Source organism: Ascaphus truei, chromosome 15, assembly GCF_040206685.1.
Source record: "Ascaphus truei isolate aAscTru1 chromosome 15, aAscTru1.hap1, whole genome shotgun sequence".
Taxonomy (NCBI): Eukaryota; Metazoa; Chordata; class Amphibia; order Anura; family Ascaphidae; genus Ascaphus; species Ascaphus truei.
Window position 1 is genome coordinate 44,447,911 of NC_134497.1, and position 17,815 is coordinate 44,465,725.

General features: G+C 47.8%; 1 protein-coding gene across 2 annotated transcripts in view; it reads right to left on the reverse strand.

The window, feature by feature from the left end:
• LOC142466888 (deoxynucleoside triphosphate triphosphohydrolase SAMHD1-like) overlaps nucleotides 1-17,815 on the reverse strand; it is a 349,482-nt gene that overhangs the window by 271,727 nt on the left and 59,940 nt on the right. For both annotated transcript variants that reach the window (XM_075572472.1, XM_075572471.1), the window contains exon 3: nucleotides 6,217-6,288. In XM_075572472.1, coding sequence (XP_075428587.1) covers nucleotides 6,217-6,267 — 51 coding nt within the window. In that variant the 5' untranslated portion in view covers nucleotides 6,268-6,288. The remainder of the gene's footprint in view (nucleotides 1-6,216; nucleotides 6,289-17,815) is intronic.

Genomic DNA, 17,815 nt, shown 5'->3' on the forward strand with positions numbered 1-17,815 from the left:
CAATAAAAAAACACTCAAACAAAAATAAAGAGCATATGAAAAATAAACATGAAAACTGACTGAAACCTTGACTGCTCGACTCAAAATATAAAGGACAAATAAAAGGGGGACTAGCAAAAAATGCACAGAAAAAAGAAGGGAAACACCAAAAAAAAAACCCTATCTAAAAAACCACCATGGAACAAAAGTACCCACAGTGATTATAACCCGCCGGGTATCACAAAAAGGAGGTATGGCAAAACCCTAAACTCAATAACTGTGTACAGGCATACCCCGCATTAACGTACGCAATGGGTCCAGAGCATGTAGATGTAGCCAGGTCCCCCCTGCGTGTTGCTGCCCCGCGACATTCCCCCTCGTTTTCTCCGCTGCCGGGGATCACTCGTTAGACCCGCCGGCATTTCTGGAGGGTGGGGGCCAGTGCAGGGAGCGGGTTAGCGTTCCGGCGGTTCCCGGCGGCTCCCGAGCAGGGCGCCGCCATCTTGTGATATATCGCGCATGCGCAGTAAGTCCCGGCGGCCCGGCAGAGTTCGCGCATGCACAGGATAAGCGCGCAAAGCCTAGCCTACCAGGGAAGGTAATAGCCAGGGACTACAGATCCCATGAGCCTTAGGGGACCCCATGTGACGCCAGGGAGCCAATAGGGCTGCAGGAGCTCCCTGCTTGCAGGGAATTAGATACATTTCGCACGCGAGGAGCAAGTCAGTGCAGGACCGGGAGAGCTAGGGGAAGGAGGTGAGTGCAGGGGTCAGGGGCCACTGCAATAAGCCAGAACCCCCCTTAGGCCCCAGATAGGTCCTGAACTCCCCCAGCTTGTGGTGCTTAGGCCCTAAGTTAGAGACTATCCTCTTTAGTATTAAAGATAGATAGGGACACAGCGGACGCTGCGCTCCCGGAACGGAGGCTTGGGCTCAGGCCTACACCCAGAGACAGAGACTATCTCCAGGGTGGGATCGCCCTTGGCGGACCCCATGCGAGGAGATTCCGGATCAGAAAGAATCATCAGCGACTGATCCTTTGTGAAGTTGTTTGCTGGCCCGAGTGCAGGAGCGCTCGGCAGGTACCTTCATAAGTGCACCAACCTATACCATTCTCACATTACCTATTCACATAGTGGCAGCGCTGACCACGGGAAAAAGGGGGTAGGCTGTGGACACGGTGTGGGGATACACGGTGGTGGGCGGGTATACTCCTAGTGGAGTAAGAGACATTGAGAGGACTGAGTTACCTGGAGGGAGATAACCCTTAGAGGGGGAGTGTTATTAGTGTACGCTATAAGAGTGTGTTATTGCCTGCATATATATGTTCTGCGTTACAGTAAACTGGTTATATATATATTCCTGAGTACGTGGTTATTGTATATGTGGGTCCTGTGTAGACAAGCTTCTATATATCCCTAAAACCCTACACAGGTGGAGGTGCTGAAATCAAGAACGACCCAGAGGATTCATCCCAGGCTCTCACTGGCGGAGGCTCAGACCTCCTGTGAGCCTGACAGGTATAACGCACCACACCTGGTAACATATAGGTTCCCCATTACATTCATATATATATATGCGATTGGGTGGGGTGGAACACCCGTTACATATGTAAAGCGAAAATATACTTAAAGTGAAGCACTACCTTTTTCCCACTTAGCGATGCATGTACTGTACAGCAATCGTCATATACGTGCATAACTGATGTAAATAACGCATGTGTAACAGGCTCTATAGTCTCCCCGCTTGCGCACAGCTTCGGTACAGGTAGGGAGCCGGTACTGCTGTTCATGACGTGCTAACAGGCGCATGCGCGAGCTGCCGTTTGCCTATTAGGCGACATGTCCTTACTCGTGAGTGTACTTAAAGTGAGTGTCCTTAAACCGGGGTATGCCTGTACAATGTAAAAAACCCACCAGGACATAAACCAACATGCATAGATGAAGTAAATCTAATCACTAAACATACCTAATGACTTATACATGAGCACTGAAACAAACCCCTATATAACTCTAGGCTGCAAATATAGCCTGCATAAGAAAGAGGAGAGGGAAGGAGAGTAATTACATAGTGACCCAGTTGCAAGATCTCATAGCAACGCTATAATAGGAGATCGGGTAAATCATATGGCAATGCACTTAAAACCAGTAGAACAAAGACTGGTATAAGCTGCTGGAGCGCAAACAAAAACCAGAATGATGGGTATACTCAGCTCCTAGAAGTGCTTAGAAGGCAATGGATAGAGTGTCCTGAATAGGGTCACAACATATCAGCAAAGTCCCACCAGATGTCACCATAGTCCTGCAGAGACCAGCAAGTGGTGTTCATCTGACGTTGTACTGCTGGTCTCTGCTGGACTATGGTGACATCTGGTGGGACTTTGCTGATATGTTGTGACCCTATTCAGGACACTCTATCCATTGCCTTCTAAGCACTTCTAGGAGCTGAGTATACCCATCATTCTGGTTTTTGTTTGCGCTCCAGCAGCTTATACCAGTCTTTGTTCTACTGGTTTTAAGTGCATTGCCATATGATTTACCCGATCTCTAATTATAGCCTTGCTATGAGTTCTTGCAACTGGGTCACTATGTAATTACTCTCCTTCCCTCTCCTCTTTCTTATGCAGGCTATATTTGCAGCCTAGAGTTATATAGGGATTTGTTTCAGTGCTCATGTATATGTCATTAGGTATGTTTAGTGATTAGATTTACTTCATCTATGCATGTTGGTTTATGTCCTGGTGGGTTTTTTACATTGTACACAGTTATTGAGTTTAGGGTTTTTCCATACCTCCTTTATGTGATACTCAGCGGGTTATAATCACTGTGGGTACTTTTGTCCCCATGGTGGTTTTATAGATAGGGTTTTTTTTTTGGTGTTTCCATTCTTTTTTCTGTGCATTTTTTGCTAGTCCCCCTTTTATTTGTCCTTTATATTTTGAGTCCAGTAGTCAAGGTTTCAGTCAGTTTTCATGTTTATCTTTCCTATGATCTTTTATTTTGTTTCAGTGTTTTTTTATTGAATTGATCTAATATATTTTCTTATTTTGTATTACATGTCTGAGTGCTTTCAATGAGGGTTCTTTTTCTTTTTGTGTTTACATATTCTAATTATCCCTCTAGCACCGCCAGCAGAGGTCATTTGCTATTGACAAGGACAATCTGGTTTGGTTTAGACAGTATTTATTTATATTGGTTGTTTTGATGCGGTATTCTTTTTGTGTGTCTTAAATATATGTATATATATACAGCTCAACACCGTTATAACGCGATTCGTTACAACGCGAATCCGCTTATAACGCGATGCAGGCGTCTCCCAATTTTCGTATCTATTTATACTTTACAACACGATTATTGGTATCTTAAATACTTTATTGTACAATGCATACAATTGTATATTATTTGTAACACGATCCGCTTATAGCGCGATGTGATTCTCTGGACCCCAAGCACAGCGTTATAAGGGGGTTGAGCTGTATATACACACAAAACAAAAGATTGCAGCGCCAATTATTAAGTTTAAATAAAATAGAACAATCTATTGTCCCTACTATAATAATTATAGATTGTGCCAATTACAAGCAAACATAAAACCAATCATACAAATAACATATAAAACAAGGAAAAATTGGACAGGATGGGGAAATAGACACAATAAGAAAAAAAGGGGGAGGGAAGGATGCAGCCGAAAAATAAAAACCTTGAAAATAACAATAAAAACACAGGAACTTCCATGCAGCTATCCGGAGGATCAACCACCTTCCTCAATACTTCTAAAAGACAAAAAGGGATAGTGCTGGCTCCATAGTGTAATGGGTTTAAGGTTTTAATATCACAAGCTAAAATCAGGTCTATGGAGCCCGCACAGACAGACAGGGACAGACAGAGACAGACAGACAGAGACAGACAGACAGACACAAAGACAGACAGACACAAAGACAGACAGACAAAGACAGATGGACAAAGAAAGATGGACAAATACAGATGGACAAAGACGGACAAAGACAGAGACAGACAAAGACAGACAGACAGAGACTGACACAGAGACACAGACAGACACAGACAGATACAAAGACAGACAGACACAGACAAAGACAGCGACAGACAGAGACAGACACAAAGACAGATATACACAAGAAAAAATAAATGGGTGTGTACCGTCAAGGTAAGCTGCCAGAAGGAGGTCCCCGCACCTAGGACCTTAGGTTGTTCCCCCAGTTGGGTGAGTTTGTGTGTGTGTTTTATGTACTGTAGGTTGTGGAAATTTTTTCAAATGAATTCCCTCTTATTCAGCTCTACAATCCTGTCCTGTGTACTGATCCCTGGAATAAATTGTCCTAGTCTCCCGTGACAAGGGGCGTGGCATCTCGGTCATGATGCCCTTCCCTATCTATCAGGGCTCTCTATTTAAAGGTAATGAAGGGCTTAACCCCTCTCAAAAGCTTCTCGATAGGCCTAACCACCCACCCTGGGGCAATTAACCCCTTCACCCACCCCCTCTACCACCAACAAACCAGGTACTCTGGTTTAACCCCTTCATTACCTTCATGGCTAGTCGCTAAGGTAATGAAGCTGCTTTTATTTTATCTTAATGGCGTAGAATGGTAGCAGGGGGTCTCCAGAGCTTAACCGCATTCATTTCAGCCCCAGGGACCCTATACTTCCTGAGTTACAGGCCCCGGTATGGGGTGCCAGTATCTCCTGCATGTTTAGTTCTCCCACGTCACATGACTGGTACATTTAAACATGGCGGAGATACCGGCACCCCATACTGGGGCCTGTAATCGGAAAGCAGGGGGTCTCTGGGGCTGAAAATAATGGGGAGACCCCCTGATTCAATAGTGTGTTATTAAAATAAAAGCCGCGCGATCTCCTGTTAAAGGTGCGCAGAGATAGTGACAGATTATATCTACTCTCACTGCGCGTCTCTTACAGACTGAAGTGGTCCGGGAAGGAATAACATAGTGGGAGTCCCATTCAGAAGCAGGGACCCCCGCTGTGTTAATCCTAATGGGCCCTTCCCTGCTACCCTGCACTTGGCTGTGATCAGTCCACGTGTGCTGTGGCAGGTTGGAGATACAACTGGCTGCATCTATACACCTATTACAAGCTACTTTCGTTGTTGCAGACGGAATAGGAAATTAACAAAAATAAACATTTACTGCAGTAAATGTTTTGTTTATAAGCCTTATTTAATAGAAGCCATATTTTATTAGTATTCAACAAATTAAATTAGGTTTATCGGCTGTTTTAGCTGATGTTAGACCCGGAGAGAACATTTTACTTGGTGGTCTGCAAACAAACAGGCTAGAGCACAGGATTTAATGATAGTCCGCAGGATAAAATCATTTTCCTGTTTATAGGAGTCTCACCAAATTCCAGATATCACTAGCAACAAAGGAAAGGGTTCTTTACAGTAAGGGCAGTTACAATGTGGTATTTATTACCCATGGAGACTGTGATGGCAGATACAATAGATTTGTTAAAAAAAAAAGTTGGACATCTGTTTAGAAAGGAAAGGTATACAGGGATATACCAAATATGTATACATGGGAAGGATGTTGATACAGGGATTAATCTGAAGGAATTTATTTTTTCCCTTATGAAATGTAAAATAAAGAGAGGAATCAGGACAAAGCCACTTGGGAAGCCCCCTGATCGTGGAGACTCACTAATAAATGAGAAAAGGGGTGCTTCCGGCAAAAAATCTTAGTTAATGTATCGCATAATGAGCAGAGGGAGCCAAGCACACCAAAAAGTAAGGAAATTAGAGTTAATGCAAAAAGGTCATTTAATGACTATGACAGACAAAAATATAACACGTTTCGGTGAGAAGCTTCCCTGATGAAGGTGCTTCTCACCAAAACATTGGATATTTTTGACTGTCATGGTCTTTAAATTACCTTTTTGCATTAACTCTAATCTCATTACTTTTTGGTGTGCTTGGCTCCCCTATCCGCTCCCTTTATGAGATATCATTGAATAATGTGTCACTGGAGTTTTTTTTTTTTGCCTTCCTCTGGATCAATACACTGTAAATAGAAATATAGGATATGTATCTGTAATCTAAAGTTAGGATAGTTTGAACTTTATAGACATACAGTATGTATTTTTTCAAACTCATCTACTGCTTAACTGTGTAACATGCTCCGAGAGCACAGACATCTTATAATGTGTTCTACAGGCAGCATCACTAATAAGCTATAAACTAATAAGCTATCAATGCTATGAACGTATACCTTCATTTGAGCGAAAGGATCCTGGCACGGCACTGTAGGCGGAGAAGCCATTGCAACCTTTTACCTACAGGACTAGAAGAAAGATTTGTGTGATTATAGAGATCAGCAGTTTGTCAAATTAAATGCTTATGCGAAGATATTTAAGATGATGCATTTACTGAAAAGAAATAACATTCTACCTTGGCAAACGTTTTGTTTATTCAATATTAAAGTTGACATCTATGGATGTTACAGGACTGTGTTCTTGTAATGCAATATAAATACAACAGTGGTAAAAAAGAGAAGCGGGGGGCGGGAGAATTTGTATGGGGGCGAGGGCGGTTACAGAGGCCCCACGCTCTTCCCCATGGCATTTAAATTAAATGCCATGGGGGAGGCGTGAGGCCTCTGTAACTCACTTACCTGCTCTCTGCGGATATTCGGTGATGCGTCGCCATGGCAACTCGCGTCACATGATGTGGCAGGGTCACGTGACGTCACATGACCCGCAATGTCATTTGATGCTGAGTCTTTAGGAAAGGGGGGGGGGTGTGAATTCTGCAGCTCCCGGGCGGGGGGGTGCAGCGCGATACGTTTGTGCACCCCTGAACTAGAATATACTATGTGTGCGTGTGTGTGTGTGTTTGTGTATGTGTATATGTGTATGTATATATGTACATAAGACACAGGTTTTCCCTGAAACACCCTTATTATCATACAGACAACCTCATAATCTCAAGAAAATGATGGTGAGAAGTAAAGTATTCAACAATACAACTGAATGTGGGACAAGACCATGCAGGATGCGAGATGCAAAACCTGCACAATGCTCCACACAGCGGGCACAATACAAATACCACACAGGGATCTGGAGAACAAAGTCAGAGGAAGGTTCACCTGTTCCTCCAGCAATGTCGTGTATCTTATCATGTGCATGAAATGCCCAGGGGGCTGCTACTACATAGGTGAAACAGGACAGGGGCTAAGCAAGAGAATGAATCTGCATCGCCACAGCATCACACGCGGAACAAGAGGCAGTCCTGTTGGTGAACATTTCTCAGGCTCTGGCCAAAAGATGAACGATCTGAAGGTGGACATACTCAAAGGTAATCTCAGAACACCGGATAAGAGACGGCTGCATGAATACAAATGTATTAAACTGTTCGGGACACTCACCGGTGGCATAAACTGAGACCGCAGCTTCATGAGCCAGTACCCTGATGCAAGAGAATTCTCTTCTCACGAGTGCTAAGGCCCATGTCTATTAATACTATGATGTATGAATGCACACACACCTGTCTCTTACACATACAAATATACAATTTAATTCTATCCATTTATACCAATAGGGACTACACAGTAGCCGCACACTTGCACAGAAGTGCAACACCCTCTTACATTTCAACACCTACCCACACCATTGTTATACACTCACCCTCCACAACACACCTTTTATAAAGCACTGTATACACTGTGGGCGCTTTATAAATTAATATTTACAAACATACACACACACTCTAACATCACAAGCATTCAGGGACCATTTAACACCTTAAGTCATATCTCGCATACTGCACAGGGGGGGGGGGGAGTGTGACGGGAGCTTTGTGACAGGCTATAATAATACACCAAATAACTGGGTTCAACTGAATGAGGCTTAGATATAATAAAGTATATTTATTCCTTAAATAGGTGAACACAGCAATATAGTACAGTAACAGGCAAGAAGTAACACTTACTTGGGGATGGGGGATGAGAAGTATCAGATAGCAATTCTCCAGCAATCAGGTCACAATCAAGATGGTATTAGAAGACAATGGATATAGGGTTGACCACAGTTTATATATCTTTTCAACCCTATTCTTAACATTGAGTACAGGCTATTGGATAGCAATTACCTGTAGCCAATCTTTAACGTGGGAACACATTTTAATCCATGCCCCCCAGCTAGTTAGCTCATGCGCACTAGGACCCTGAGGGTCTCATTTCTGTAGCCCCACATTTACATCAGGGATGCCAGCCAGTCTAGCAAAAGGGATATCTGGCAGGATGCCCCTTGTTCACAGATGTAAAACCTGACACTCACAAACCACTCTAGTTTGAGGCGTCTCCGCCTTCAGGAAAACAGGGAAGGTGACAAAATCCTTTGAACAGTACTTAAGTCCTAGACATTGGGTCGCCTCTTTGACCATATGCTTCCATGTATGCAAAGGAATTTCCTCTGGGTTTTATCCCTGCCTTGGGATACAGTATTACAGGTAAAATACAAACATATTAAAATATCCGGTTCTGTTAAGTCCAGCGGGTCCAAGCTACTCCAGCGGGTCCAAGCTACCCAGATCTCAATGCCGGAACTGGGACACCATATGGTCCAATTTTCAGCCCGCTACGACCTTCAGAACCGGAGTTACACAAATACCACTTAAACCGTTTCCTATTTTAATACAAAAAACTCCGCTGTAAATTAAATCACGATTTTTCACTAAATCCCCATTGAAAACAACAGGCTCTGCCGCCATAGACTTTCAATGGCAAACCGCCGCCGTTGGCGGCTATGGAAATCCACCGCCGTAGACTTTCAATGGGGCATCGCCGCCGTTGAAGTCTATGGGGTTTCTCCGCCACAGCCGGTCAATGGAAATTGGCCGCCGTTGAAGTCTATGGGAGAATTCCCAAACTTTCAAGGGGGTCCATACTCCGTCGGGTTGGTCCAAGAGGGTCAAGGATGGTTCTGCAGCCATGCCGGAGCAGTGCCTGCAGGTACCCCAAACCCTGGCCCTCGGGACCCTCTGGAACCGGAGGTATGGATTCATGGTTTGTAGCTTTTTGGAATTCAAATTCCTGAGCTGTTTCGGCCGCCGCCATTGGAACCTATGGCGCGACCCGCTCTCTCGGCACGACCCTTCTCGGGGGTCCAGGATTCGGGGACCCGGTGGTTTATTTCTGGGTGCCCTAGAACTGTAGATTCCCACGCCACTTAACGTTGAACTTGACTAATCAGTGATCAAAGCTCTTTTTCAGAAAAAGTATCCGCTTTGCGGTTTTGCGATTTGGACGGCAGCCAACTCGTTCCTGGAAAGCGCTGTCGAGGAATCTCCATTGAAGTCAATGAGCCCATTGACTTACGTCCTCCTCTCGGACGCCACCTGCTGGTCTTCAAGGGAAACAGGTCCAAAACAGCAAGATCCGCCATTGAAATGCATTGAGCTCTAATGGCGGCCTATGGGACTCTGCAAAATGGTGCCTGAAAAGGCGGGAAAATTACACAAAGGGCTATAATCACTAAAGAACTATTAACCCTTGCCCTCCCGGATGGATCCCAGTGTGTGTGTGTGTGATGCAGACACTGATATAACAAGATAAAACAATAAAGCATGGGGACAGGGGAATATACATTTTCATGCTATAACAAGGGTTAAACCACATTTCTGGACCACAGCCCAGTTAACCCCTTGTCTCCCTGGTGAGGTCAGGGGATGGCCAAATGGGGTGCAACCCTTTTAATACCGGGCCATCCCCTTTCTCCCTCTACACCTCCCCTTCTTAATGGGTGACCTGTGGCCCACTGGCCCTAACGGGGAGAGGGGCACTGCTGGCACCATTAATGAATTCAGTCTCAGAGGGATAGTCCTGGCGTGAAAGTCCATCAGTATTGCTGTTTTCACTGCCCTTTTTGTGCTGAATGGTAAATTCAAATTCTTGTAAAGCTGAGCTCCATCTCAGCAACTTGGCATTCTCCCCTGATGCCCTCTGCAGCCAACTCAGGGGGTTGTAGTCTGTGATGACCGTGAAAGCCCTTCCATATACATAGGGCTGGAGCTTTTGAGTGCCCACACAATGGCCAAGCACTCCTTCTCAATGGTGGCATATGCCACCTCCCTGGGGAGTAGTTTGCGACTGAGATACACCACAGGATGCTCTCTACCGTCATCTCCCACCTGGCTCAGTACAGCTCCAATACCAAAGTCTGAGGCATCAGTCTGAATGAGAAAATGCTTGGTATAGTCTGGGGCAGCCAGTATGGGGGCTCCAGCAAGCGCAATTTTCAGTGCCTGGAAAGCGGTTTCACAGGCAGGAGTCCAGGTAATAAGCACAGGCAGTTGCTTCTTAGTCAGATCAGTCAGGGGTTTGGCCACAGCGCTGTACTGTGGGACAAATTTCCCATAGTACCCTGCGGTGCCCAAAAATGCCATGACCTGTTTCTTGGTTTTTGGAACAGGCCTCTGAACTATGGCTTCTACCTTGGCTGGCTCTGGTTTGAGGTGCCCTCCACCCACCCTGTGCCCTAAGTACAGGACCTCTGCCATCCCTACAATACACTTAGTGGGTTTCAAGGTATGCCCAGCCTCCCTGACCCTATCCAGCACTGCAGCTACATGTCCTAAGTGGGATTCCCAGGAACTACTAAAGACAGCAATGTCATGTAAGTAAGCCCTGGCATAGCTCTGCATCCCTTCCAGTAACCTATTGACCAGGCGTTGGAAGGTAGCCGGGGCATTCTTCATCCCAAATGGCATCACTAAAAACTCATAGAGGCCACTTGGAGTGATGAATGCTGACTTCTCCCTAGCCTCCAGGGTCAGTGGGATTTGCCAATAGCCTTTGCTCAAATCATTGGTGGTCAGATACTTTGCCCCCGCGAGTTTATCCAGTAACTCATCCATGCGGGGCATGGGGTAAGCATCTGACACCGTCCCAGCGTTGAGCAACCGGTAGTCCACACAAAACCGGGTGGTCTTGTCCTTCTTAGGGACTAGGACTACCGGACTTGCCCAAGGGCTCTGGGACGGAGTAATTACCCCTAGGGTCAGCATCTCCTCTATTTCCCTCTCCATACTTGTCTTGACCTCTGCTGACACTCTATAAGTGTGCTTATGCAGAGGCTGCAGGTCCCCTGTGTGCACTGGGTGTTTTGTGAGATGTGTGGTCCCTGGCCTGTCAGTGAAGAGGGCGCTAAACTTAGCTAGCATGTCCCTGGCTTCTCCCTTCTGCCTAGCACTCAACTGTGCCCCTATCTCCCCCTGCTCCACAGTGTTCCCCTGCCTAGCCTCCCCTAGGAGATCAGGCAGAGCATTGCTCGCCGGATCCTCCAGCAGTGGGCTACAAATGGCCATCACTGCTCCCATAATCGGTGCTCTGTACTCTTTCAACATGTTAATGTGATATGTCTTGTGCCTCTCAGGCTCTACCTGTACTACGTAGTTGCACTCATTCCCAATCCTGGTCCCTGTCTTATTTCTATTTGCTCTCGTCCTCGCCTCCCACATGCAACTTCTACTCCTTCTGGTGTCAACCCCTCCAACCTCATACCCATCCTGTGCCACCCTCCCTCCTCTCTCCCTTTCTCCTGTGCCCTTGAGAATGCTCGCTCCCTCTCTAACAAGTTCCTCTCTGTACATGACTTCTTTCTCTCTCACTCCCTGCTTATCTTTGCTATAACTGAGACCTGGCTCACTCAGTCTGACTCTGCTCTGGAAGCTGCCCTCTCCTATGGTGGCCTTTCCTTCTCCCACACTCCGCGCCCTGATGGCAGGGGTGGAGGCGTGGGGCTCCTGCTCTCCTCTCTCTGCCGTTACCGAACCCTTCCTATTCCCCCCTCTCTTGCTTTTCCCTCCTTTGAGGCTCACACTGTCCAGATCTTCTCTCCTCTCCCTGTCCATGTGGCGGTCATCTATCGCCTACCTACCTCTACTCATCCCCCTTCTGCCTTTCTCTCTCACTTTGAATCCTGGCTCTCTTTCTTTCTCTCCTCAGACTCCCCTGTTCTTCTCATTGGGGACTTCAATTGCCACATTGATGACCCCTCTCTCTCTTGGGCTTCCTGCTTTCTTTCTCTAACCTCTTCTTTTGGCCTTCAACAGTGGACTGCAGCCAGCACCCACAAGGATGGCAACTACTTAGACCTGGTTTTCACTAAAAACTTCTCTCTCTCTGATTTCTCCATTTCCCCTTTTCCTCTCTCTGACCATCACCTCATCTCATTCTCTCTATCTCGCTTCTCCCCTTCCCCACCTCCATCTACCCCCCGGTTCTGCAGAAACCTGCGCTCTATTCACTTACCTGACTTTGAGTCCACTTTAAGCTCCTCCCTCTCCTCTCTCAGCTCGGCTACAGACCCTGACAACCTGGTCAGGAACTACAACTCTGTCTTGTCCTCGTCTCTTGATCTACATGCCCCGCTTTCTCTCTGCCGCACTCGCCCTTCTAACCCTAGACTCTGGCTAAATTCCCACGCGCGCATGCTGCGTTCCTCCACTCGTTCCTCTGAACGCCTCTGGAGGAAGTCTCACACTCTCGCAGACTTCCTTCACTACAAATTTATGCTATCCTGTTTCAACTCTGCCCTCTCACAAGCTAAACAAGCCTACTTTTCTGCACTAATCAACATGCACAAGTCTAACCCACGCCGACTGTTCTCTGTCTTTGATACTCTACTCAAACCACCCTCAGCTGCCTCTCCTTCCTCCATCTCCGCTCAGGACTTTGCTGACTATTTTAAGGAAAAGGTGGAATCCATACGGCAGAACATCCCCTCTGTTTCTTCCTCCCATCCTACACCTAACTCTCCTCCTGCCTTCCTTGACTCTTTTTCCACTGTCTCAGAGGAGGATGTGTCACTGTTGATCGCCTCTTCTCCCTCTACCACTTGCCCTCTTGACCCCATTCCCTCCCATCTCCTAAAACCTCTAGCTCCTACTATAATCCCTATGCTCACACACATTTTTAACTCGTCCCTCTGCTCTGGAACCTTTCCATCCTCCTTCAAACATGCAACAGTCATACCATTACTCAAAAACAGCAAGCTTGACCGTACCTGTCTTTCTAACTATCGACCTGTCTCCCTCCTGCCTTTTGCCTCTAAACTCCTTGAACGTCTTGTATTCTCTCGCTTGCTCCATTTTCTCAACACCTATTCTCTCCTAGACCCTCTACAATCTGGCTTCCGCACTGCTCACTCCACCGAAACAGCCCTCACTAAAATAACTGATGACCTCCATGCTGCCAAAGACAGAAGTCATTACACTCTGCTCATTTGACACAGTGGACCACCCTCTTCTCCTCCACATTCTCCATACTCTAGGTATTCGGAACAAAGCTCTATCCTGAATCTCATCCTACCTCTCCCATCGTACTTTTAGTGTCTCTTCTGCTAACACCTCCTCCTCCTCTATTGATCTCTCTGTGGGGGTACCCCAGGGCTCTGTCCTGGGACCTCTTCTCTTTTCTCTGTACACACTCTCTCTAGGTGACCTTATAACATCTTTTGGGTTTAATTATCACCTCTATGCCGACGACACACAAATATACTTTTCAACACCTGACCTTACACCTGCTGTACAAACCAAAGTTTCTGAATGTCTCTCTGCTATATCATCCTGGATGGCCTTCCGACGCCTTAAACTCAACATGGCTAAAACAGAGCTCCTCATACTTCCTCCCAAACCTGGCCCTACTACCTCATTCCACATTACTGTTGGAACTACAATCATTCACCCAGTAGCCCAAGCACGCTGCATAGGGGTCACACTCGACTCCTCTCTCACATTCGCCCCTCACATTCAAAACATTTCTAAAACTTGTCGCTTTTTCCTCCGCAATATAACAAAGATACGCCCTTTCCTCTGTTGCTCGACTGCTAAAACTCTGACTTAGGCCCTCATTCTCTCCCGTCTTGATTACTGTAACCTCCTGCTGTCCGGCCTTCCTGCCTCTCACCTGTCTCCCCTACAATCTATCCTAAATGCTGCTGCCAGAATCACTCTACTCTTTCCCAGATCTGTCTCAGCATCTCCCCTCATGAAATCCCTCTCCTGGCTTCTGATCAAATCCCGCATCTCACACTCCATTCTTCTCCTAACTTTTAAAGCTTTACATTCTTCTGCCCCTCCTTACATCTCATCCCTAATTTCTCGTTATGCACCATCCAGACTCTTGCGTTCTTCTCAAGGATGTCTTCTTTCTACCCCCTTTGTATCTAAAGCCCTCTCCCGCCTTAAACCTTTTTCACTAACTGCCCCACACCTCTGGAATGCCCTTCCCCTCAGTACCCGACTAGCACCCTCTCTATCCACCTTTAAGACCCACCTTAAGACAAACTTGCTTAAAGAAGCATATGAATAGCACTGTGGATATTCTGAACATGATACATAAAGCTTGGCCCCCTGCAGACGCACTTACCAGAACTCCCTCCTACTGTCTCTGTACGTTCTACCTACCAATTAGATTGTAAGCTCCTCGGGGCAGGGACTCCTCTTCCGAAAAGTTACTTTTATGTCTAAAGCACTTATTCCCATGATCTGTTATTTATATTATCTGTTATTTATTTGATTACCACATGTATTACTACTGTGAAGCGCTATGTACATTAATGGCGCTATATAAATAAAGACATACAATACAATACGATACAATTCATCTTTTGGATAACCGGGTACGGTCCCGACCAGGCAGCCATCAGCTTGTTCTCCCGAGTGGGTTTGAGAACAAGCACCTGCTGTCCTGGGATGAATTCTCTGCTACGGGCATGCCGGTCATACCATTGCTTCTGCTTGGTCTGAGCGGCCCTGAGGTGGTCCTGGGCCACCCCCATGAGCATCTCTAACCGGTCTCGGAGATCTACTACATACTGGATCACTGAAGCATCAGTAGCAGTAGTCTCCCCTTCCCATCCCTCATGGAATAGGTCCAGAGGTCCACGTACCCTGCGGCCATATAGTAGCTCGAAGGGGGAGAAGCTTGTAGATTCCTGCGGTACCTCTCGGTAGGCAAACAGCAAGTGCTGTAAATGAATCTCCCAGTCTTTCCCCTCCACCTCTATATAGGTCCGAAGCATCTGCTTCAGGGTACCGTTAAACCTCTCACATAATCCGTTTGTCTGGGGATGGTAAGGGGTAGTGCGCCGGTGCTGTACACCGCATGCATCCCAGAGACAATGTAACAGTTCACTCATGAACTGCGACCCCTGATCGGTTAGGATCTCACTAGGGAAACCTACCCCAGAGAAAATGTTCAGCAAAGCTGCTGCCACTGTTTTGGCATCTATGGAGCCAAGCGCTACCGCCTCAGGGTACCGGGTGGCAAAATCCACCACCTTGAGGATGTAGCGCTTCCCTGACTTGCTAGGAATCATAAGGGGTCCTATAAGGTCCATCGCTACCTTCTGGAAGGGTTCCCCTATTATCGGTAGGGGTCTCAGGGGGGCCTTCACATGGTCACCCGCCTTACCCACTCGCTGGCAGGCATCACAAGAGTGGCAGAAATTGCTCGCATCCCGTCATGCCCCTGGCCAGTAGTAACGCTGTAATAACCGGGCTCGCGTTCTGGTGACCCCCTGATGTCCCGCTAATGGAATAGAGTGAGCTACCCGTAACAGTTGCTGTCGGTACCCCTGGGGCACTACTAACTGTCGCTTACCGGTCACCCCCTCCTCTATCCCTGGGTTCCCTTCTTCTCTATACAGGAGTCCCTTATACCATAGGCAGTGCTCAGTATCTTCCCCTGCCTGAGATTCGGACGCCCGAAGTCTCACGCCGGCCAGGGTAGGGTCTGTCTTCACTGCCACCCTAAACTGGGCTCCTAATTCTGGCCACCCCCCAGTCATGTCATTGTCTGGAGAATGGGGAAGGGTGAGGGGGAACAGTAAGTCAGTCTGTGGTTGCAACTGATCCTGGCTTACCTCCCCGGGCTCCTCTGTGCCCTCCGCTAATGTTGGTCCCAAAGGCTGGGGGACTGGCGCTGCCGCCATTGCCGCTGTCTGGCTCCGGGTAACCGCCACCACTGCAGCGGGCTTGGGCACCCGGTCGTAGGTGCAGGTCATCGGTCCCAGATCGTTGCCAAGAAGAATTTCAGCATCCAAGCCGGGTAAAACCCCCACCTCCCGCACACACTTGCCCTCCCCCCAATCCAAAAAGATTCTGGCCACTTGCAAGAAACGTGGCTCTCCATCGGCCTCAGTGATCTGCATTCCAGGGCCTGGGAGCAATTCCTCTGGCCGGACCATATCAGGTCGGACCAGGGTCACTGCAGCTCCTGAATCCAGCAAGCCGACTGCTTGCCGGTCACCGACTGTAACCGGGGTGAGAGTCTGCTCCTGCCGTCCGTCTGCTGCAGGGCTGCGCTGATCTGTCCTCCGCTCCTGGCTGTAGGCACCGATGAAACCGGGATAGGGGTGACATGGGACGTCTCGCTGGGAGTTGTTTCCATGACCAGTCTGGGTTCTTTGGTGGAAGCCACCTGCACGCGGGCTACCGGCTTCGCAGCTGGGGTGCGTTGCCCCCGATGGGGTCCACTGGAACGCAGGGGTTCCGGGCAATCTGGTCTAATGTGACCAGTGCTGTTCCAGTTGTAGCACCGGCGCTCGTGCCAGAGCTCCCCCGTCTTCGGTTGACTGCTGCCCATGCAGGCGGTACCTTTGCGGGCATCAGGGCTCAGCTGGCCACAAAGTCATCTGCTAGCCTTGCCGCCTCCTGGTAAGTCTTGGGCATTTTGTCATATATCCAAGCCCTAACCGCCGGCGGGCACTGCTGCATGAGCTGCTCCTGAAAGATGAGGTCCAGCAGGCATTGGTAAGTCCTGGCCTCATAGCCCTCCACCCAGAGTATCCCGTGCAAAGCCATGCGGGTCGCATAGGTGACATAGGTCTCCAGTGACTATCTCTCTTCCAGCCGGAATTTACCCTGGTAGGTTTCAGGGGTAAAACCGTACTGAAATAACAACAGCTCTTTCAGGTGGTCATAATCATCAGCATACTCCTCTGGAAGCGCCATCGTTGTCTGCTTAGCCAAGCCAGACAGTAAAGGGGTCCAAACGTGCAACCCTATGCTGGGGAAGCACGTTGTACCGCTGGCACTGCGTTTCAAAGTTCTTTAAGAGACTGTCAATCTGGTCAGTGCCTTCCACGAACTTGGTGAGACTGTGCTTGTCCAGTCGGAGTTCATCTTTGCTGGCTTGGACAGGGGGACAATAAGCGGGTCGGTTCACTGCCATTGAGATGAACTGTAGCCGCTCCTCCGGTGTCCCTCGGTCACTCCACGCTGTAATCAGTGCCAACATTTCAGGGGTGAACGGACTGGTAGCCGCAGCCACCAGTGCCCCTCCTGTTGCACTGGTCCCGGGAGGTGCACTTGTTCCCTCCCCGGGATTCTGCTGCCCTGGCACTGGGTTCTTTCCCTGATCTCCGGGCGGCTGTACAAGGGCAAGCTGAGCCGTATCCTGAGGCTCTGCAAGCCGGGCTTCATAGTCAATGATTGCTGCTATCATGTCTGCGACCGCCTGGTTCTCATACTCCAGTCCATATTCACGGCACTTGTCTTTCAGCTGAGTCCTCAGGTTGAATGAGCCTTCCGCTTCACTCATGGTTCTGGGTTGCAGCAGTGAGGTGGTGTTACAACTTGTGTTAACTGTTGCACTATCGTGTGTTCAATATCTTTAGTCCCAGGAACTCGCAATTACCATTGAGCAATCAGGTCACAATCAAGATTAGAAGACAAAGGATATAGGGTTGACAACAGTTTATATATCTTTTCAACCCTATTCTTAACATTGAGTACAGGCTATTGGATAGCAATTACCTGTAGCCAATCTTTAACGTGGGAACACATTTAGCTCATGCGCACTAGGA